General features: G+C 40.9%; 1 protein-coding gene across 6 annotated transcripts in view; it reads right to left on the reverse strand.

The window, feature by feature from the left end:
• Nucleotides 1-23,605, reverse strand: part of whrna (whirlin a) — a 308,126-nt gene that overhangs the window by 107,032 nt on the left and 177,489 nt on the right. For 5 of the 6 annotated variants that reach the window (XM_062031553.1, XM_062031555.1, XM_062031551.1 and 2 more), the window contains exons 4-5: nt 20,925-21,178; nt 6,252-6,288 (exon numbers count right to left, since the gene is read on the reverse strand). In XM_062031553.1, the coding sequence (XP_061887537.1) occupies nt 6,252-6,288; nt 20,925-21,178 (291 nt within the window). The remainder of the gene's footprint in view (nt 1-6,251; nt 6,289-20,924; nt 21,179-23,605) is intronic. The other variant, XM_062031552.1, reaches the window with a different exon arrangement.

A 23,605-nucleotide genomic window follows, 5' to 3' on the forward strand; every position in this document is an offset into this window, starting at 1 on the left:
GTATTATATGTATTACCGTGCAGTATATGTCTTTTTTCTACAAAACTCAAAATCAGTGAAGTTGGCACGTTGTGTAAATGGTAAATAAAAACAGAATATAATGATTTGCAAATCCTTTTCAACCTATATTTCATTGAATGCACTGCAAAGACAAGATATTTAACGTTCAAACTGAGAAACTGTGTTATTTTTTTGCAAATATTAGCTCATTTGGAATTTGATGCCTGCAACATGTTTCAAAAAAGCTGGCACAAGTGACAAAAAAGACTGAGAAAGTTGAGGAATGCTCATCAACCACTTATTTGGAACATCCCACAGGTGAACAGGCTAATTGGGAACAGGTGGGTGCCATGATTGGGTATAAAAGCAGCTTCCATGAAATGCTCAGTCATTCACAAACAAGGATGGGGCGAGGGTCACCACTTTGTGAACAAATGCGTGAGCAAATTGTCGAACAGTTTAAGAACAACATTTCTCAACGAGCTATTGCAGGGAATTTAGGTATTTCACCATCTACGGTCTGTAATGCCATCAAAAGGTTCAGAGAATCTGGAGAAATCCCTGCACGTAACATTGACAGCCTGTGACCTTCGATCCCTCAGGCGGTACTGCATCAAAAAACAGTGTGTAAAGGATATTACCACATGGGTTAAGGAACACTTCAGAAAACCACTGTCAGTAACTACAGTTGGTCGCTGCATCTGTAAGTGCAAGTTAAAACTCTACTATGCAAAGTGAAAGCCATTCATCAACAACACCCAGAAATGCCGCCGGCTTTGCTGGGCCCGAGCTCATCTAAGATGGAGTGATGCAAAGTGGAAAAGTGTTTTGTGGTCTGACGAATCCACATTTCAAATTGTTTTTGGAAACTGCGGACGTCCTGTCCTCCGGACCAAAGAGTAAAAGAACCATCCGGACTGTTATAGGCGCAAAGTTCAAAAGCCAGCATCTGTGATGGTATGGGGGTGCATTAGTGCCCAAGGCATGGGTAACTTACACATCTGTGAAGGCACCATTAACGCTGAAAGGCGTTAAAGGTTTTGGAGCAACATATTTTGCCATCCAAGCAACGTCTTTTTCATGGACGCCCCTGCTTATTTCAGCAAGACAATGACAAGCCACATTCTGCACGTGTTACAACAGCGTGGCTTTGTAGTAAAAGAGTGCGGGTACTAAACTGGCCTGCCTGTAGTCCAGACCTGTCTCCCATTGAAAATGTGTGGCGCATTATGAAGCGTAAAACACAATTTAAACCTGCTCTACGGATGCGTTGGTACCCCCCAAGGCATATCCGTGGTTTGATGCAAACTGATAAATCTTTCCATCTCTCTTCTGTTGTCATATTTGATTGCATGCAGACTCCAGTAGTAGAGTAGATGTAGGCGATGGTCCACTACGTCACAGAAAAAGCTAACCCTGATAAAAAACATTGACCATAGAATTCCGACACAAAGAGAAAGAAAGTATGCGCCGTTCAAATTTTCGTAAATCAATCTGATTGGTCCTTTGTTACCAGTGCCGCTTTTCAGTTTAATTAAAGCTATGGCTGTGCTACATCAACAGATGTTTATGTACCCCCTTTAGGGCCCTATCTGGACCCCTTTTCAAAGCTTAATACCTCACTCTTGTACCTTCCCCCCATCTGTTTGATCAATAATGTACATTAAAAAACACTGTAATGTGAAGTGAATTATGGATTCTAGCTCTCCCTGCAGCTGTTTCACTCCCAATGTCCTGCCCTTTATGACTTCCTTCTATCACAGTCCTAAACCTATTTCACTTTAAAAGTCAAAGAATTAACACACGTTTTGCAGATGGAAACAATCATTTGCGTTATGATGGTACAGCTTCCTCACCTCAAAAATTTTAAATAATGGCAGAAACTGGACTCTCCTAACTTGAACGTTTCCGTGGTTGAAAAAGACACATTTATACAGAAAAGTTAAAGGAAAATATGGTCCAAAAAGTTAACATAATCCAGAAAAGTAATACACATCAGACAATGGACGTAGCAGACTCCTGTAGTTCAATGCCCACCCAGTCTATGTTCGTCGTGGACTTTTTTGTGTGTACACCATGGTTGTCCAAACTATTTTCATCTAGAGCAGGGGTGTCAAACCTATGGCCCGCGGGCCTGATCTGGCTGGTTTTATCCGGCCCGCGTGATGAGTTTGCCAAGTATTAAAATGAGCTGCATTTTTTTTTTTTTTAGAAAGAAACTGCTGTTCCAAATGTGTCCACTGGATGTCACAATAGCAATTCTGTTAGGACTAGCAAATGTACAAAGTAAACCGTGGCTGCGGCTCCTCTCCCTCGACCCACATGAAACTTAAAACATGCCGTTTTATGTCTTCTGCTTCGAACACATCATCATTTGGCACCCTTACTCCCCCAAAATGCCTCTGTGAAAAACAAGAAAACGTAACCCTTTTGAATAGTTTTTACCTCCGTTTCTTACGGTTTGTTGAGTTAGCACTGGATTGATACATGGACATGACAAAGGAGGTATTGGATACCTATAAGAGTTTACATGTTGTATGTTTTTTGTTAAATTTTCACGGCTAAAGATGTCCGATAATGGCATTTTTGCCGATATCCGATATTCCGATATTGTGGAGTGTTTTAAGTCTCGTCTTAAGACCCACTTTTATTCTTTGGCTTTTAACACTAAGTGAGTTGTGTGGTCCTCTGTCTTCTGTTGTCCTCCGTGTTTTTTTTAATACATTTTGATTTCTAGTTACTGTTTTCATTGGTTTTTCCCTTTAAAATTCTTTTTATTCATATTTATTTTTAAAATGGTTCTATATTTATTTATTTTTTGTTTTTATTCAGTCATTGGTGGAGCTAAAGATAAAATTTGATTATTGTTTTTAATATTGTTTTTAATACTGTTTTTAATATTGTTGTGCAGCACTTTGGAAACATTTTTGTTGTTTTAATGTGCTATATAAATAAAGTGGATTGGATTGGATTGTCCAACTCTTAATTACCGATTCCAACCAATACCGATATATACAGTCGTGGAATTAACACATTATTATGCCTAATTTTGTTGTGATGCCCCGCTGGATGCATTAAACAATGTAACAAGGTTTTCCAAAATAAATCAACTCAAGTTATGGAAAAAAATGCCAACATGGCACTGCCATATTTATTATTGAAGTCACAAAGTGCATTATTTTTTTTAACATGCCTCAAAACAGTAGCTTGGAATTTGGGACATGCTCTCCCTGAGACAGCATGAGGAGGTTGAGGTGGGCGGGGTTTAGGGTAGGGGATAGCGGGGGGTGTATATTGTAGCATCCCGGAAGAGTTAGTGCTGCAAGGGGTTCTGGGTATTTGTTCTGTTGTGTTTATGTTGTGTTACGGTGCGGATGTTCTCCCGAAATGTGTTTGTCATTCTTGTTTGGTGTGGGTTCACAGTGTGGCGCATATTTGTAACAGTGTTAAAGTTGTTTATACGGTCACCCTCAGTGTGACCAAGTATACCTTGCATTCACTTGTGTGTGTGTGAAAAGCCGTAGGTATTATGTGATTGGGCCGGCACGCAAAGGCAGTGCCTTTAAGGTTTATTGGCGCTCTGTACTTCTCCCTACGTCCATGTACCACTCCGTACAGCGGCGTTTTAAAAAGTCATAAATTTTACTTTTTGAAACCAATACCGATAATTTCCGATATTACACTTTAAAGCATTTATCGGCCGATAACATCTCTAGTCACGGCGCATGCGCAATCCCTCATGCCATCTGCAGCAAGCGCCGCCGGCAGCTCAGCTAGAAGCGCACCGAGACACGCCCATGCTCGCTCTTCCCGCATTGCGGCCACGCACCGATCAACAATCAGCGCAGCTGGATCTGATGAGGGCAGACGGCATAAAGACCAGCGGACCCGAAGATCCAGTGCCGGAACGTAGTTCACTCCATGTAGTAAACATCCCGTCTCTGGCTTCCCTGCTCTCTCTGTGCTTTCCCTCTGCCCGTGTCTTATGTCCTCTGTGTTCCCCGCAGTGTGCGCCTCGACTTCCCACCGGACTTTAGACTGCTTCCCTCGATCCTCGACCCCCCGCTCGGACACGGACCTCGACGCCTCGCTCTTGCCCACGGACTGTCTTCTTGCCTTGCTCCTCTGGACTTTTGAAGGATTCACCCAACACGCACAACCAACAACACCCTCTGGTAAAATTCACATTGCTAATGCTTCACATCGTCTTGCACCATACACTTGTAGTAGCATACACACCCCAGTACATCATCAGTTTCAATAAACCTATTTAACTGATTCCTGCCGTGGTGTCATCTCCTTCCTCTGACGTACGTAACATCAATCCCAGAAAGACTGTTGTTAGAATAATTGTATCTAAGTTATCACAAAACTTTGTGTTTCAATGAGTTCCCGGCGAGAGGACAAAAGCGGTCTTTGAACCTACCAAGAAGAAGGCTTGTAAAACTCCACTGTGTAGGATGGGAAGCAACATGAAGGTGTTCTGTTTCTTTCATGTATTGTAATCAACAGAAATATATTGTCTTGACCCAAGAACTACAAAAGCGGAGAGGAAGCAGGACCAGACTCCCCTCCAGGCGACCTTTTCTGTGAACTGTTTTACCACCTCTTGTTTGAACTGTTCTGTAACCAAAGGCGATGGCTGTTTACGACCCCCGTCCCTTAGAAACAGCTGCTACCATGTAATCAGGGAAAGTCCAAATACAAGAGGAGGCGTACAATCTTTCGCCAGAGCGTGATGGAGACTGTACAAGAGTACAGCCCAGACGCGCTCTCCTCAAACGAGCCAAATTTAATTCTGTCTCTGTTTAATTCCTTGCTTCTTGTCTCATTTAATAGATGTCATTAGTGTTTGAACCTGACAACTGTGACTTATTAAAGTTTAATCCTGGCTTTGTAGATACACTGACACTAAGTCTAAGCTCATTGTGTTTTTGAAGCTGCACCAATTTCCTCAGAATTTTCAACAAACTTGAAGTGTTTTGTACGTTTTCATAATGTGCTTGTTCTATTTTTGGCCAAAGTAAAACAAAGAAAAGAACCTTGAGTTGTCTTTATTTTTAAGTTATCATGCCATGATTTTACCATTCCCGCCCACCTGGGAAAAGATTTTCCTCCATGCGGCCCCTGAGCTAAAATTAGTTTGACACCCCTGATCGAGGACCACATACAGAGAAATTAAAGAATGTGGGTACCATTTTGACAAATTTGTAAACTCGCTAAAGTTAGGTAAAAAAGGAGGAAAACCTATTCCCAAGTAGGACTGGTAAAATCATTGAATGATAACTTTAAAATAAAGACAACTTCAGATTGTTTTTTTGCTTAAGAATAGAGCAAGCACATTTATGAAAATTTACAAATCACAATGCTTTTTTTTACATTTACACGTTGCGTTTAATAGTATTCCAGCCTCATACCGTATGTCGTTATTTATACTTTCTGTATAAATGATGTGATAATGTTCATAAATCAAATATGTCGAATTGAGTCTGGCAGAGTTTTTAAATGTTCCCATTGTTGATCATTTTTAATCTATCAGAAGATATAATGAATACCGTATTTTCCGCACTATAAGGCGCACCTAAAAACCTCCAATTTTCTCAAAAGCTGGCAGTGCGCCTTATAATCCAGTGCGCTTCATATATGGACCAATATTGAGCCACAACAGGTCTCGCAACTACAGGATGCATAACGTAACCCCAGCCTCTACTGTAGCGTCTATTCTATGCGCCTTATAATGCGGTGCGCCTTATATATGAACAACGTTTTAAAATAGGCCATTCATTGAAGGTGCGCCTTATAATCCGGTGCGCCTTATAGTGCGGAAAATACGGTAATATCAAAATCAAATTACAGGATGGTATTATTGTAATTTACTCATTTCCCTCAAGTGATGTACTAACATATCATAAACAACAAAACTTGTGAATTTGGACTCATTTCATTAATCACACATGAAGTTAGAAGGGGATACATATTATTTCAGCATATTTTTTTTTAAGCGCCTAGAAAATGTGTCCTTCTTACCAACAACATATTTGACATTCAAGGCATGAACGTAACAATCCACATTTTGTATCACTGACTAATAAGCAGCATATGTGCGTAGTTTCCAAACACGGAAGTTTTGCCTCTATCTTAACACGGCACATAGGCACTGTGCTGGGAAAATGTCCCTTATTTTGAAATGCAAAAAGGTATTCTTATTGTGCATATAAGTGACTTTTTAAATATTGTTTAGGAAACCTTACCTTTCCAGCTTCCAAGGCTCCTTGGTCCATGGCAAAGCTGCAGAAGAAGGTGATGGACACCAATTAGTCAAATTGTGTACACAAATGATGTCACTATGATCTAATGATTATTGTGACAAGGCATGACCTTTTTTTTTTTACTAACGATTGATTTAAATATTTCATTTTTTTCTCCCGCTTATCCTGTTTAGTGTAATGGGTGAGCTGGAGCCAATGGCAGCTGACTTTAAGGTAAAAGTGTGGTCACTCATAGGACTGTCATACAAAGTATCACATTCACTTTCACACTTAGACAGTTCAGAGTTTCCAATTAACTGAACTTTGAATGATAGAGGGAAACATGAGTACCCAGATTAAGTTTACACAAGCACAGGGAGATTATTACCTCAGAACCACGTTGCTGCCTCTGTGTTGCCTGTCTAAACTATATAAATAATGTAGAGTATACCATTGTATCAACCTCACACATTACAGCAGTCAAGTAAGAGCTCAAACTCAAACAAGACAATTTCTGCCTTCACAATAAAAGCACAGTGCTGACCAAACTGAAAGTCAAAGCATTTTGTAAGTGTATGATTATATTATTTATAAGAAATCATTTACCATGTTTTCCTGACTATAAGGCACACTTAAAATCCTTTTTTTCCCCTCAAAACTCGACAGTGCGCCTTATAACCCGGTGCGCCTAATGTACGGAATAATTCTGGTTTTGCTTACCGACCTCGAAGCAGTTTTATTTGGTACATGGTGTAAATATAAGTGTGACCATTAGATGGCAGTCAAACATAAGAGATGCGTGTAGACTGCGCTATGATGGCAATATGTCTCAAGTAAACAACACCAACATTTTATATGTTCCATTGAAAATATAGAACATTACACACGGCGCTCAAAAATCTATCAAAATATTTTAGTACGAGCATCGCTTGATGTGCTTCAACATACACTATATTGCCAAAAGTATTTGGCCACCTGCCTTGACTCACATATGAACTTGAAGGGCCATCCCATTCCTAACCTATAGGGTTCAATATGATGTCGGTCCACCTTTTGCAGCTATTACAGCTTCAACTCCTCTGGGAAGGCTGTCCACAAGGTTGCGGAGTGTGTTTATAGGAATTTTCTACCATTCTTCCAAAAGCGCATTGGTGAGGTCACACACTGGTGTTGGTCGAGAAGGCCTGGCTCTCAGTCTCTGTTCTAATTCATCCCAAAGGTATTCTATCGGGTTCAGGTCAGGACTCTGTGCAGGCCAGTCAAGTTCGTCCACACCAGACTCTGTCATCCATGTCTTTATGGACCTTAATTTGTGCAGTCATATTGGAAGAGGAAGGGGCCCGCTCCAAACTGTTCCCACAAGGTTGGGAGCATGGAATTGTCCAAAATGTTTTGGTATCCTGGAGGATTCAAAGTTCCTTTTACTGGAACTAAGGGGTCAAGCCCAACTCCTGAAAAACAACCCCACACCATAATTCCTCCTCCACCGAATTTCACACTCGGCACAATGCAGTCCGAAATGTACCGTTCTCCTGGCAACCTCCAAACCCAGACTCGTCCATCACACACACACACACACACACACACACACACACACACACACACACACACACACACACACACACACACACACACACACACACACACACACACACACACACACACACACACACACACACACACACACACACACACACACACACACACACACACACACACACACACACACACACACACAGGCCTAGACAGGAGGAGGACAGAGTGTAGGTACACAAAACATCAGAGGGTCAAATGTGCGAGAAAATGAGAGCAGACAGTGTTGACAAACAATGTTGCAACCTTGTGTGGGAAACCGCAGGTGCAGAAACACAAAAGAAGAATCCCTGTGGGATGCAGAAACTGGCAGAGAAATTTTCCGTGCAACGTTCATATTGTTACTCAGCCAGCGTTTGTGGGTCTGATGGACCCGTTGCATTTTGTGGCTTTTAATGCCTGACAATCAAACACTTTTATGTTAAAATACTGAACAGATGTTTATAAGGATAAGGTAAACAAACATATGTTCAGTATTTTAACATAAAAGTGTTTGATTGTGAGGCATTAAAAGCCACAAAATGCATCGTGTCCATCAGACCCACAAACGCTGGCTGAGTAACAACAATATGAACATATGTATAGCTCTTCCTTGAATGAATGAATGAATGAATGATTTAAACCCTCTTTCAAAAGTTTACAGTCAATAGAAGTGTGCTCCGGCCTCCAAATTCAAATTGTCCAACACAAAAAGGAGCAATGGTTTTCTTACCGAGTGTGAAGAAGACGTGTTGTGATCACACAGCACAATGACGCATACTTTTGCTTCTCAAGGTAATGACTGAGTCTAGAAACATCTTTTTTATGGTTTTGTCTCTCGTTATACCACAACTACTGATGTTTTCGAAGAGCCTCCACAAAAAACATTTCTCATTTCTGAACAGCTAACATTTCACTTATCATTCAATAAAATGCAAATGAATATGAAAAAAGGTGAGAAGCTGACAGTGAAATATTATTTTCATAGCACTGCCCGAAAGGGACAAGCGGTAGAAAATGGATGGATGGATCTTATTTGAATGGAAAAGTGTGAACATGTTTTTTTTCCTCATTCTATGATCCCGCATGTATTTCTTCTTCGTTGGGAGACAAGTTTCTCTGGAGTGTTTTAGTTCCTAAACTCACAAAAAAGTATTCATATGAAAACAAATGGATGGATATAGAGTCGAGCCATCTGTCTCTTGTATAAGCAAAGTAATAACTCAGGGGAGAGTCTACACATTTATTGCTTATCAAGCAAAATACTGAACATCTTTTCTATCCTTATTTGCTTTGGAAATTGGAGCGCCGGGACGAGATGTGTTTTCACGACTTAGACTTTATCTCTAACTAAATCTGCTTGTTGAGTCCTGGCCTTTTTTAAATTTTTTATCAACTTTTTTTTCTGCATGAAGGCTGTGAAACCTATGAGAGAAAAGGGTGTCTGATCACAAATGAATAAACGCTAAATATAATGGAGGTAATGTTAAAGTTAAAGTACCAATGATTGTCACACACACACTAGGTGTGGTGAGATTATCCTCTGCATTTGAACCATCCCCTTGTTCACCCCCTGGGAGGTGAGGGGAGCAGTGAGCAGCTGCGGTGCCCGCGCCCGGGATTCATTTTGGTGATTTAACCCCCAATTCCAACCCTTGATGCTGAGTGCCAAGCAGGGAGGTAATGGTTCCCTATTCTATAGTCTTTGGTATGACTCGGCCGGGTTTTGAACTCACAATCTACCGATCTCAGGGCGGACACTCTAAACCTGGGGTGTCCAAAGTGCGGCCCGGGGGCCATTTGCGGCCCGCAGCTAATTGTTTACCGGCCCGCCACACATTCTGGAAATGCTATTGCAAAAATAAAAAAGAACATTAAAAAAAGTGGAATGAGGTACAATCTAATGAGAAAAAGTTGCAATGTTGACACAACACTGCTATGAAGGCTGTTTTTTTTTCTTTTGTCTTTCTTTCTTTTTAATTTTTTTGCCATTGCTCAAAAAAAAAAAAAAAGACAAACAATCCATGTTATAATGAATTATTTTCAGGGCTCCAATTACTTCAAATATTTCATTTTAAAAACATTTATGTGGTAAATATTGCATATATTGTGTAGTTGCCATATAAAAACATCAAAGTTTTCTTTGATAAAAGAGCAAAACAAACAAAATAATAGTTCAAACGTGAAATCGACGGATATATCTGAACCTAATAAAAATGTATCACTTTATGAGTGGGGCACCTTTTGGATCCCAAATATATTTAGTGGTATTTTATTTATCTTTTCACTGTGATGACTCAAATATATTAAATAATTTTTAAAAAATGGTGTCCTGCATTATTTATATTTTAGGACTCTAATTACTAAATACTGCATATTTCAGTTTTAATATAAAAAACAAAGTTGTTTTTGACAGAAAAGCCATAAAACCTTTTTTTTTTAAAAGTTGATAAAGAGATTTACAGTAAGCGTTAAATAAAAAATAATAATACAAATTAGATTTATTTTTAACATTTTAATAACTGAGACCCTTTATGGTCCCCGGAACCCCTAAAGGTAAAATAAATAAAAAAAATCCATATATTTTGTTATGGTTTGAAAATGAAAAATATCAAAATGGCCCCCACATGCTTTAATTTTTCCGTTTGCAGCCCTCAGTGGAAAAAGTTTGGACACCCCTGCTCTAAACACAAGGCCACTGAGCAGGGGTCACTAATGGGTCATTGCGTCTATTATGATTATAAAGCCCCCTAAAAAAAAACATCCAAAACCAACAACAATACTCCATTTACATCTCGTGACCTGAATATTAACCAAGTACTAGAAAAATAGATATTATAAGCGCTAACGTTAATGTACTTCTTTTAGAGGTGCATTGATCACAGAGGTAACTCAATAATGTTTACTATGGTATATATATATATATATATATATATATATATATATATATATATATATATATATATATATATATATATATATATATATATATATATATATCAATGTTTATTTATATAGCCCTAAATTACAAGTGTCTCAAAGGGCTGCACAAGCCACGACGACATCCTCGGTTCAAAGCCCACAAAAGGGCAAGGAAAAACTCACAACCCAGTAGGATATATATATACAGTCGCGATCAAAAGTTTACATACACTTGTAAAGAACATAATGTCATGGCTGTCTTGAGTTTCCAATCATTTCTACAACTTTTAATTTTTTTGTGATAAGAGTGATTGGAGCACATACTTGTTGGTCACAAAAAACATTCATGAAGTTTGGTTCTTTTATGAATGTATTATGGGTCTACTGAAAATGTGAGCAAATCTGCTGGGTCAAAAGTATACATACAGCAATGTTAATATTTGGTTACATGTCCCTTGGCAAGTTTCAGTACAATAAGGCGCTTTTGGTAGCCATCCACAAGCTTCTGGTTGAATTTTTGACCACTCGCCTTGACAAAATTGGTGTAGTTTAGCTAAATTTGTTGGTTTTCTGACATGGACTTGTTTCTTCAGCATTGTCCACACGTTTAAGTCAGGACTTTGGGAAGGCCATTCTAAAACCTTTAATTTGAGCCTGATTCAGCCATTCATTTACCACTTTTGACGTGCGTTTGGGGTCATTGTCCTGTTGGAACACCCAACTGCGCCCAAGACCCAACCTCCGGGCTGATGATTTTAGGTTGTCCTGAAGAATTTGGAGGTAATCCTCCTTTTACATTGTCCCAATTACTCTCTGTAAAGCACCAGTTCCATTGGTAGCAAAACAGGCCCAGAGCATAATACTACCACCACCATGCTTGACGGTAGGCATGGTGTTCCTGGGATTAAAGGAGTCATTTTTTCTCCTCCAAACATATTGCTGGGTATTGTGGCCAAACAGCTACATTTTTGTTTAATCTGACATCACATGGACAAAGATAAAACCTTCTCGAGGAAAGTTCTGTGGCCAGATAGAGTGATTGGAGCACATACTTGTTGGTCACAAAAAACATTCATGAAGTTTGGTTCTTTTATGAATTTTTTATGGGTCTACTGAAAATGTGACCAAATCTGCTGGGTCAAAAGTATACATACAGCAATGTTAATATTTGGTTACATGTCCCTTGGCAAGTTTCACTGCATTAAGGCACTTTTGGTAGCCATCCACAAGCTTCTGGTTGCATTTTTGACCACTCCTCTTGATAAAATTGGTGCAGTTCAGCTACATTTGTTAAGGCTAAACTAAACTATTTTTTCTTACAGAAGCACATATTTTATTTATTTTTTAGTCACACCATAAAGGTAGCACTCAAAGACACACACTGCATTAAGATCACATTTTCTTAACGTTGGATTAGCATAATAGAATAACTTTTAAAGTCTCTTTTTCCACAAAGTCACAAAAAAGATTCACTTTACAGGCAAAATGGCAAAAGCAGGATTGAAGCTAAGGCTCAAAATTGATCAAGAGACTGCTGAGCGACCGACCTTGCCCTCTCGCCCTAACACTGTACAAGACCTCATCGATGAAATTAAAAATAATCTGAACTTCACCTATGACATTCTTATTTCAATTTCAAGACCCTGATCTTGACAACGCACTGTGCAACATGGATTATGATTTGGACATAATCTGAAACAGTATTGATGACACAATACTTTTGACTGACAGCACCAACTCATCTGATTCCCTGGAAAACCAAAGCCGACGGACAAGTCTTTTACTGTGCCCTAGTTTTCATTTGAAGTGGACCATGTGCTACGAGCAAAGTAATGTCACTTTTGAAGAAGAAGGCAAAGCACTCAAACAAACTGAGGGTCAAAAGAACAACATTGTTGAAACAATGGCATATCCTGGTAGCACACGGACATGCTTTTTTGAGGACCAGTCATAGACAATTTAAAGTGATAAGCAAATTTTATTCTCACTCGTATACAAAACATTCTAACTTGGATTGTTTCCCTGGCTTCGAGACTCTCCCGAAGGACAGTGCAGCAAAGACACAACAAACTCCCTTCTTGTCTCTCATGAACCTGTTGTTGTTGACTTTAGACTTATCGGCTGCAAGACATCAAGGCCGCGGAACAGAGACACGCGGCAGGCTTACACACACACATGCATCCACAAAAAATATATGCCACACATGCCCAACCCCCAAATCCAACGCCCTCGACGCAAATCCCTTAGGGGTGATGGAAGGATGGGCAACGCCTGAGAGCTGCGGCCTGTCACCATGACCCCGCACTCCCTCCCCTCTGTTGCTAGATATCTCGAGATGTACGTTGTAACACGTGTATGTGCTTTGCTATGGAGGTTTTTTCCCACTCCAGACTGGGCCCCCTTAGGAGCCCAGTCTAGATTGTATTTTTTTACTCATCCTTCCCCAGCGTTTACTTTTTTCCCATCTTTTATGGGGCGCCTTGTGGCGACCCATCAGCGTTCCTGTTCTGTAACCCTGTACACTCTTTGTTTGTCTAATCTTGAACGAGTTTGTGCTGAAAACAAAGTTTCGTTGTACTTGTGCAATGACAATAAAGACCTATCCTATCCTATGCAAAGGAGCAGAAATTTGGGTTGAAAAGAACCAACACCAGGCTGTGCCCAATTTTCAGTTTGTGAGTCTTCTCCTGTGTTCACTGCTTTGGTTTCTTTCTTGGGCTTTTATTTTGGTGGCTCTTCCTGTTGTGTTACTGTTTTTCCGTTATGACTTGACTCCTGCCTTTTGAGCACTGTTCCCTGCACTTGTTTTGTGTTTTCAATTAGGACTATTTTAGTTGAGTCGTGGCCTCCATTCTTTGTTGGGACTTAAATGAATACTTATTCATGTGCACGCCTTTTCCTCATGCCGTGAGTTTTTTTGCTGTGTTCCAGCAATCCATTTTGTTGATTTGCAGCCTGTCAGATTTAATTTAGTTTTTGCATAGCCTTCCCTATGCTTTGGTGCCCTTCGAAGCGGCACTCGTCTTTTGTTTATTTTTGTCATTACACTAAATAGTTTTCTCCTGCACGTGCCTCCTCTGCTTTTCTGCATCTTGGGAACACCGCCAAGTATCGCCGTCATGCGACCCGAGCATCACAATGCATGCGTTTAGAGAAAACAATGCCCAAAACCTAAGTTACTAGTTGTTTATTCTGTAAACCAAAATCCTAACTGCTCTCTTCATCAAAGACGTCCAACACAAATTTAGGAACGCCAAGCAGTGGAAAAGGGATGGATGGATGGACATTAAGGTCAGTTGAGTTCATGAAAAGATTTACTGCACATAACCGTTACCAACTGTTCCCAAACAACAAGATAGAGATACTAGGGTTGTATGGGTTACCGGTATTAGTATAGTACCGCGATACTAATGAATCATATTCGGTACGATACCGCCTCTAAAAAGTACCGGCCCCGTACCCCCCCGCTACCTCCATGGTCATCACGTCATTTCATTCCTGGTTTACGAGCAGAGGAGCATTTTCGACAGCGCACAATCACAGAGTACTTACAAGCAGACAGTGTGTAGACAGAAAAGGGAGAACGGACGCATTTTGGCTTAAAAACTGACGATAAAGGTGAAGTTATAACACTGAAATGCCCTCAGGAAGAGGGGCTTTAAGACATGGCTAGCTAGCTAGCAGCTAAAATCCATCCGCAATCGGCAGTGTTTTAGCTACTTCCAAATCACTAATCCTCGCCTCCTTGGCGACAAATTAAGTAAGTTTCTTACAAGTATCATCCCTGCAGGATGAGGAATAGCTAAACATGTTTCACTACACACCGTAGCTCACTGGCGTCACTGCTAATGACGCTGTTCATGTAAACAAATACAATGGGTGGATCTACACCTGACATCCACTGTAATGATACCAAGTACAATAGCGTATCTAGTCGATACTATGATTACATCGATATTGTTTAGCATCACAAAATCTTCTTTCGTTTTTTTTAAATTCATATTATGTTTATAAACTCAGGAAATATGTCCCCGGACACATGAGGACTTTGAATATGACCAATGTATGATCCTGTAACTAGTTGGTATCGGATTGATACCCAAATTTGTGGTATCATCCAAAACTAATGTAAAGTATCAAACAACAGAAGAATAAGTGATTATTACATTTTAACAGAAGTGTAGATAGAACATGTTAAAAGAGAAAGTAAGCAGATATTAACAGTAAATGAACAAGTAGATTAATAATTCATTTTCTACCACTTGTCCTTAATAATGTTGACAAAATAATAGAATGGAAAATGACAATATGTTACTGCATATGTCAGCAGACTAATTACGAGCCTTTGTTTGTTTAGTTACTAATAAAAGTTGTCTTGTTTTTATTTTATTTAAGGACAAACTTGCAATAAGAATCATATGTTTAATGTACCGTAAGATTTTTTGTTAAAATAAATCCGATAATGCACTTTTTTGTGGTCCAATTTATTCAGAAAAGTACCGAAAAGTATCGAAATACATTGGTATCGGAGAAAATTAATAACATGGGACGGCGTGGCGAAGTTGGTAGAGTGGCTGTGCCAGCAATCGGAGTGTTGCTGGTTACTGGGGTTCAATTCCCACCTTCTACCTTCCTAGTCACGTCCGTTGTGTCCTTGGGCAAGACACTTCACCCTTTGCCTCTGATGGCTGCTGGTTAGCGCCTTGCATGGCAGCTCCCGCCATCAGTGTGTGAATGTGTGTGTGAATGGGTAAATGTGGAAATACTGTCAAAGCGCTTTGAGTACCTTGAAGGTAGAAAAGCGCTATACAAGTATAAGCCATTATTATTATTTATTAACATTAAAGGGGTGGGCCAAAGAAAAGGAAAACTAAAATAAATAAATACAGTGGGGTGACCCCAGCTACTGTAAATGACACAGTTAATAGTAATGGGGCCTTAGTGGGTCCATTTGTACACTCTCAGTTACATTAACATTGATATTATACATGTGGGTCCTTCGATATAAAGCTGTTAAATGTAGTTTTGATGTAGCAAGCTACTTTTGCTGTATAGCTTGCTACAATTCTGCGGGGATAGCTTTCCCAGTAGTTTAGCTACATTCAATGGAGAGTAACTTGTAGCTTAGCTTACTACATTTTCCAAGTAGCTTGCCTATCACTGTTTATTAACCCATCTACTACCATAAGGGTTGCAAAATCCCGGGAATATTCAAAGTTGGAAACTTTCCATGGGAATTAACGGGAATATACGGGAATAAACATTGAATGCAACATGCTAGATATTGCAGCATGATTATTAGCTAAAACAACCTGATTTAATGCAAATTCAGTAGAATTTCAACCCTTCACTGTGCATTCCTCCATCACATGTGCAGTGCATTTATCCATCACATGCACAGATAATTCCCAGCATGCTACACACTACAGCAGGGCTATTGAGGCCACACTAGTATTTGAGCCCAAGGACTTCATCCAGTCAGGTAAGTTTTGATGATATTACTGGGGTAAATATATTTGATCCATGGTATTTAAGTTTAATAGAGGTGTAATTGCGTGTTACTGTATGACTGTAGGCTACTCCAGCAGACTTCCACTCAAGCTGTTCCTGTACTTGTTAAATGAGTTTGGGGCCAATATCTCTAGCTAGCTAGGTTTATGTACCTCCACAGTCTCATAATGAACCGGAAATATTTCTCCGTTTGCCGTGATGCTAATTTTCTTTATGTTAAATCCCATTCATTTATGCTAACAACGTTAGTGATCCGAATTTACCTTTTTTGTGATCTGTAAAGTTCAACCAGCAAATACTGAATCAAAACGTGTAGTTTCCTCTGCCTTCTGTTCTGCTAGCCATTCTGTTGTCATACAAGAATGTAGGTTATAGTTTGATTTAGCATGCTCATTGAGTGTTCAATTATTCATCTAGCCTATTTCTATTCAGTTGTCCATCAGTAAAACATTTTTAAAGACTACTCCAACTGTTTAGCTGACTATTTACACCTGTGTGTGGGATTACATTAGTGTTTTACAAGAATAAATAGATACAAACAGATGAATGCCACGTACACCATCTGATGTGTGGAGACATTTCACCCCAACCAATGTAGGCGGAAAGGCTGTGAACATTTGCAAATACTGTGCAAAGAGTTACGTCCAAAATGCCACAAAGATGCAGCAGCATATAGGCAAGTGCCCAATAATATATCATTATTGTAATTCCCCATTAATTCCCATATATTCCCATGGACGGTGTCCAACATGGAATAATCAAAAAATGGTCAATATTTCCAAACTTCCAGAGCTTAACTTTCTGTGGTAAATTTCCGTAAATTTACCGGAAACTTTCCACCCCTTTGTAACCCTAACTACCATACATCTCATCCCTCTTTCACTCTCTCTCTGTGTGTATGACTTTCTCATTCATTCAGTCATCCACATACCCAGACAACCATTTATCAAAGATTAAATCTTAACATTGCAACACATGCCAATACGGCCGGGTTAAATTATAAAGTGCACTTTTAAATTTCCGGGGGAACTTCCGGTTGAAAACGTCTATGTATGATGACGTTTGCGCGTGACGTCAATGGTTGAAACGTAAGTATTCGGACACATTGTATCTCAATACAAACAGCTCTGTTTTCATCGCAAAATTCCGCAGTATTCTGGACATCTGTGTAGGTGAATCTTTTGCAATTTGTTTAATGAACAATGGAGACTGTAAAGAAGAAAGCTGTAGGTGGGATCGGTGTATTAGCGGCTGGCTGCAGCAACACAACCAGGAGGACTTTGGTTTGGATAGCAGACGTGCAATCCGACGCTAGCCGCCGACCGCATCGATGATCGGGTGAAGTCCTTCGTCGCGCCATCGATCGCTGGAACGCAGCTTAGCACGGGTGTTGATGAGCAGATGAGGGCTGGCGTAGGTGGAGCGCTAATGTTTTTATCATAGCTCTGACGAGGTCCCGTAGCTAAGTTAGCTTCAATGGCGTCGTTAGCAACAGCATTGCTAGGCCTCGACAGGTGGCACAGCATTAACAATGTAGTTACAGGTCCAGTGCTTGGTTCGGTGTCTCCTGATAGTAGTATTGTTGATCTGCTGTCTATCCTTCCAGTCAGGGGCTTATTTCTTTTGTTTCTATCTGCATTTAAGCACGATGCTATCACGTTAGCTCCGTAGCTAAAGTGCTTCACCGATGTATTGTCGTGGAGATAAAAGTCACTGTGAATGTCCATTTCGCGTTCGCGACTCTCATTTTCAAGAGGATATAGTATCCGAGGTGGTTTGAAATACAAATCTGTGATCCACAATAGAAAAAGGAGAAAGTGTGGAATCTGATGAGCCCTTGTACCTAAGTTACGGTCAGAGCGAAAAAAGATACATCCTGCACTGCACTCTAGTCCTTCACTCTCACGTTCCTCATCCACGAATCTTTCATCCTCGCTCAAACTAATGGGGTAATCGTCGCTTTCTCGGTCCGAATCGCTCTCGCTGCTGGTGTAAACAATGGGGAAATGTGAGGAGCCTTTCAACCTGCGACGTCACGCTACTTCCGGTACAGGCAAGGCTTTTTTTATCAACAACCAAAAGTTGTGAACTTTATCGTTGATGTTCTCTACTAAATCCTTTCAGCAAAAATATGGCAATATCGCAAAATGATCAAGTATGACACATAGAATGGATCTGCTATCCCCGTTTAAATAAAAAAAATTCATTTCAGTAGGCTCTGGCCTAAGTTGCATGTTTTCCTGCAACCAAATTTTCACTCAGTCATTATACAAACCCAGTTTCCATATGTGTTGGGAAATTGTGTTAGATGTAAATGTAAACGGAATACAATGATTTGCAAATCATTTTCAACCCATATTCAGTTGAATATGCTACAAAGACAACATATTTGATGTTCAAACTGATAAACTTATTTTTTTTGCCAATTATCATTAACTTTGGAATTTGATGCCAGCAACACGTGACAAAGAAGTTGGGAAAGGTGGCAATAAATACTGATAAAGTTGAGGAATGCTCATCAAACACTTATTTGGAACATCCCACAGGTGAACAGGTAAATTGGGAACAGGTGTGTGCCATGATTGGGTATTAAAGTAGATTCCATGAAATGCTCAGTCATTCACAAACAAGGATGTGGCGAGGGTCACCACTTTGTCAACAAATGCGTGAGCAAATTGTTGAACAGTTTAAGAAAAACTTTTCTCAACCAGCTATTGCAAGGAATTTAGGGATTTCACCATCTACGGTCCGTAATATCATCAAAGAGTTCAGAGAATCTGGAGAAATCACTGCACGTAAGCAGCTAAGCCCGTGACCTTCGATCCCTCAGGCTGTACTGCATTAACAAGCGACGTCAGTGAGTAAAATATATCACCACATGGGCTCAGGAACACTTCAGAAACCCATTGTCATTAACTACAGTTGGTCACTACATCTGTAAGTGCAAGTTAAAACTCTCCTATGCAAGGCGAAAACCGTTTATCAACAACACCCAGAAACGCCATCGGCTTCGCTGGGCCTGAGCTCATCTAAGATGGACTGATACAAAGTGGAAAAGTGTTCTGTGGTCTGACGAGTCCACATTTCAAATTGTTTTTGGAAACTGTGGACGTCGTGTCCTCCGGACCAAAGAGGAAAAGAACCATCCGGATTGTTATAGGCGCAAAGTTGAAAAGCCAGCATGTGTGATGGTATGGGGGTGTATTAGTGCCCAAGACATGGGTAACTTACACATCTGTGAAGGCACGATTAATGCTGAAAGGTACATACAGGTTTTGGAGCAACATATGTTGTCATCCAAGCAACGTTACCATGGACGCCCCTGCTTATTTCTGCAACACAATGCCAAGCCACGTGTTACATCAACGTGGCTTCATAGTAAAAGAGTGCGGGTACTAGACTGGCCTGCCTGCAGTCCAGACCTGTCTTCCATTGAAAATGTGTGGCGCATTATGAAGCCTAAAATACCACAACGGAGACCCCTGGACTGTTGAACAACTTAAGCTGTACATCAAGCAAGAATGGGAAAGAATTCCACCTGAGAAGCTTAAAAAATGTGTCTCCTCAGTTCCCAAACGTTTACTGAGGGTTGTTAAAAGGAAAGGCCATGTAACACAGTGGTGAACATGCCCTTTCCCAACTACTTTGGCACGTGTTGCAGCCATGAAATTCTAAGTTAATTATTATTTGCAAAAAAAAAAAAAAGTTTATGAGTTTGAACATCAAATATCTTGTCTTTGTAGTGCATTCAATTGAATATGGGTTGAAAAGGATTTGCAAATCATTGTATTCTGTTTATATTTACATCTAACACAATTTCCCAACTCATATACGGGGTTTGTACTATACATGTGAAAGTCATATAATTAGAATATGGTGTTAAGTACATTCGTGTAAGAAATTAACTTCAAATGTGAAACTAATCTGTGGTATTAACTTATTACATGCAAGCCTTTATTGGTTATAATTCTGATCATCATGGGTTACAGTTTTTTTAAACCTTACATTGTCAAAAATTTTCAAATCAAAGTTTTCAAGTACCGTATTTTTCAGACCATAGGGCGCACCGGATTAAAAGGCGCACTGCCGATGAGAGGGTCTATTCAGGTCTATTTTCATACAAAAGGCGTACCGGATTATAAGGCGCATTAAAGGCGACAGGTGCGTAGATGGCCCAACTGGGCCTTGTTATCTAATCACCTGTCACTCTGTATAAGCAGCAAACCGGGAGGAGAGCGGTTGTTGGAGCTGGAGCAAGAGCACGAGCACGAGCGAGAGACCAACAGATTACTGCTGAAAAGCAACCTGAGAACATTGTTGGAAAAATAAAACTGTGTTTTAAAACCATGAAACGGGCTCGTCAAGAGGACCCACTGGAAAAGAGCTTCCACATCCGTGTATCTAAACTCCTATTTCTCAGTTCCTGCACCACTTAGACTAGAAATATTAGATTTATTTCAAAAGAACCAAAAGCCATGCTTCAACTCCAAAGATTCAAGGACAGCTTTGCTTCACTTTTAGTATGGATTTTTTAGGCATTTCAACCGAAAAAAAAATCCCAGGATATTAATGGTTGTTGATTTAGTCATTTTTTCCCCCCCGAGTCATAGAAATGTAATCAAACGTCCATCCTTAATGGAGATATCAATAATAAGGGAGTATAAAACTCACCTTGCCATGCTGCTGTTTGCTGAGCTTTCTGCAATCTGGGAGCTCGCGATCCACTTAGTTTCACCAATGACCGTCCTGGCGTGAGGCAGGCGGCCCACGTCTTTCACCGTCATCATCAGGTGTTGCGATGACTTCAGCACTCTGACGGCTTCATCGTGAGGGATGTTTAGGAAGCTTTGACCGTTCACTTCCAGGATTTGATCGCCGACCTGTGGGTGTGGCAAGCAACAGAAAGGAGTGGCGGAGGGGCAAGACTGCAAGGCGGGACCAGACAGACATGTAACATGCGTAGGGTACAGAGATCAACGTTAACGGAGAGGATGGAGGGAGTAGAGGTCATTGAAATAATTAGCTGGTTGTTCATTTTCGGTTACACGTTTTGTCCCAACACTGTTTGATCCTAGGTGGGCTGTATTACCTATTAAAAAACAGTTTAATGTTTAATAACACTTTTATATTTGCTTTTCCTGAAAGGCTAAAATCTAGAAACAACAACAGAGGGAGTACAAAGGTGTACACATACACACCGCATGATCTCATATATTGTTCTATTTTCGTGTCCATCCATCCAGCTTCTTCCGCTTATCCGAGGTCGGGTCGCGGGGGAAGCAGCCTAAGCAGAGAGGCCCAGACTTCCCTCTGCCCAGCCACTTTGTCCAGCTCTTCCCGGGGGATCCCGAGGCGTTCCCAGGCCAGCCGGGAGACATAGTCTTACCAACGTGTCCTGGGTCTTCCCCGTGGCCTCCTAGCGGTCGGCCGTGCCCAAACAATTCCCTAGGGAGGTGTTTGGGTGGATCCTGACCAGATACCTGAACCACCTCATCTGGCTTTTCTCGATGTGGAGGAGCAGCGGCTTTATTTTGAACTTCTCCCGGATGACAGAGCTACTCACCATTTCTCTAAGGGAGAGCCCTGTCACCTGGCGGAGGAAACTCATAACTCATTTTGGCCGCTTGTACCCGTGATCTTGTCCTTTCGGTCATAACCCAAAGTTTGTGACCATATTTGAGGATGGGAACGTAGATCGACCGGTAAATTGAGAGCTTTGTCTTCCGGCTCAGCTCCTTCTTCACCACAACGGATCGATACAGCGTCCGCATTACTGAAGACGCCGCACCGATCCGCCTGTCGATCTAACGATCCACTCTTCCCTCACTCGTGAACAAGACTCTGAGGTACTTGAACTCCCCCACTTGGGGCAAGATCTCCTCCCCAACCCGCAGATGGCACTCCACCCTTTTCCGGGCGACAACCATGGACTCTGACTTGGAGGTGCTGATTCCCATCCCAGTCGCTTCACACTCGGCTGTGAACCGATCCAGTGAGAGCTGAAGATCCTGGCCAGATGAATTCATCAGGACCACATAATCTGCAAAAAGCAGAGATCGGATCCCCTCAACGCCTTGACTGCGCCTAGAAATTCTGTCCATAAAAGTTATGAACAGAATCGGTGACAAAGGGCAGCCTTGGCGGAGTCCAACCCTCACTGGAAACGTGTGCGACTTACTGCCAGCAATGCGGACCAAGCTCTGACACTGATCATACAGGGAGCGGACAGCCACAATAAGACAGTCCGTTACCCCATACTCTCTGAGCACTCCCCACAGGACTTCCCGTACTTCAGTACTCCTATTTTTGTTTCCACTTCCTGATTTCCTCCATTTTCCAACACTTCTTTAGTCTGAACTAGGGTTGTACGGTATACCGGTACTAGTATAGTATCGGGGTACTAATGAATCAAGAACGGTACTATGCTCTGTTTGAAAAGTACCGGTTCCCGGGCATGACGGCGCGTCATCACGTCGTGACATTGCTGGTTTTACGAGCAGAGGAGCATGTTCGGCAGCGCACAATCACGGAGTACTTACAAGCAGACACAGTGTGTAGACAGAGAAAGGGAGAACGGACGCATTTTGACCTAAAAAAACTAAAGATAATGGTGAAGTTATACAACTGTAACGCCCTCAGGAAAAGGTGCTTTAGGACATGGCTAGCTAGCTAGCTAACAGCGAATATCCAATCGGCAGTGTTTTAGTTGCTTCGAAATCACTAATCCTCGCCTCCATGGTGACAAATAAAGTACGTTTTTTACAAGTATCATCCCTGCAGGACGAGGAATAGCTAAATCAAATCAAATCAAATCAACTTTATTTATAAAGCACATTTAAAATTTACCACAGGGGTAGCCAAAGTGCTGTACAATGGGCAGGTTAAAAGATAATACGAGAACCGAGCAAACACAACACAACACAAACAGAACACGATAAAAAATAAATAAATCAAATATAAAAACATAAAAACAGGTTCACAGCAGGTGTGTTATGGGGCGCCATTGCAGGATGGATATCCCTCAGTGTTAAAAGCCATGGAATAAAAGTATGTTTTTAAGAGAGATTTAAAAACAGGAAGAGAGGAGGCTTGTCTAACACTCAGAGGTAGGTCGTTCCAGAGCTTGGGAGCAGCAGCAGCGAAAGCTCTGTCACCTTTAAGTTTCAGTGAAGCTAAACATGCTTCACTACACACCGTAGGAGGATACAACAGCTCATCGGCGTCACCGCTAACAAAAACCAGCGCGCCTGAATGTAAACAAACACCATGGGTGGATCTACACCTAACATCCACTGTAATGGTATCAAGTACAATAGCGTATCTAGTCGATACTACTATGATTAAGTCAATAT

This window comes from Entelurus aequoreus, linkage group LG21, assembly GCF_033978785.1.
Source record: "Entelurus aequoreus isolate RoL-2023_Sb linkage group LG21, RoL_Eaeq_v1.1, whole genome shotgun sequence".
In the NCBI taxonomy this organism is placed as follows: Eukaryota; Metazoa; Chordata; class Actinopteri; order Syngnathiformes; family Syngnathidae; genus Entelurus; species Entelurus aequoreus.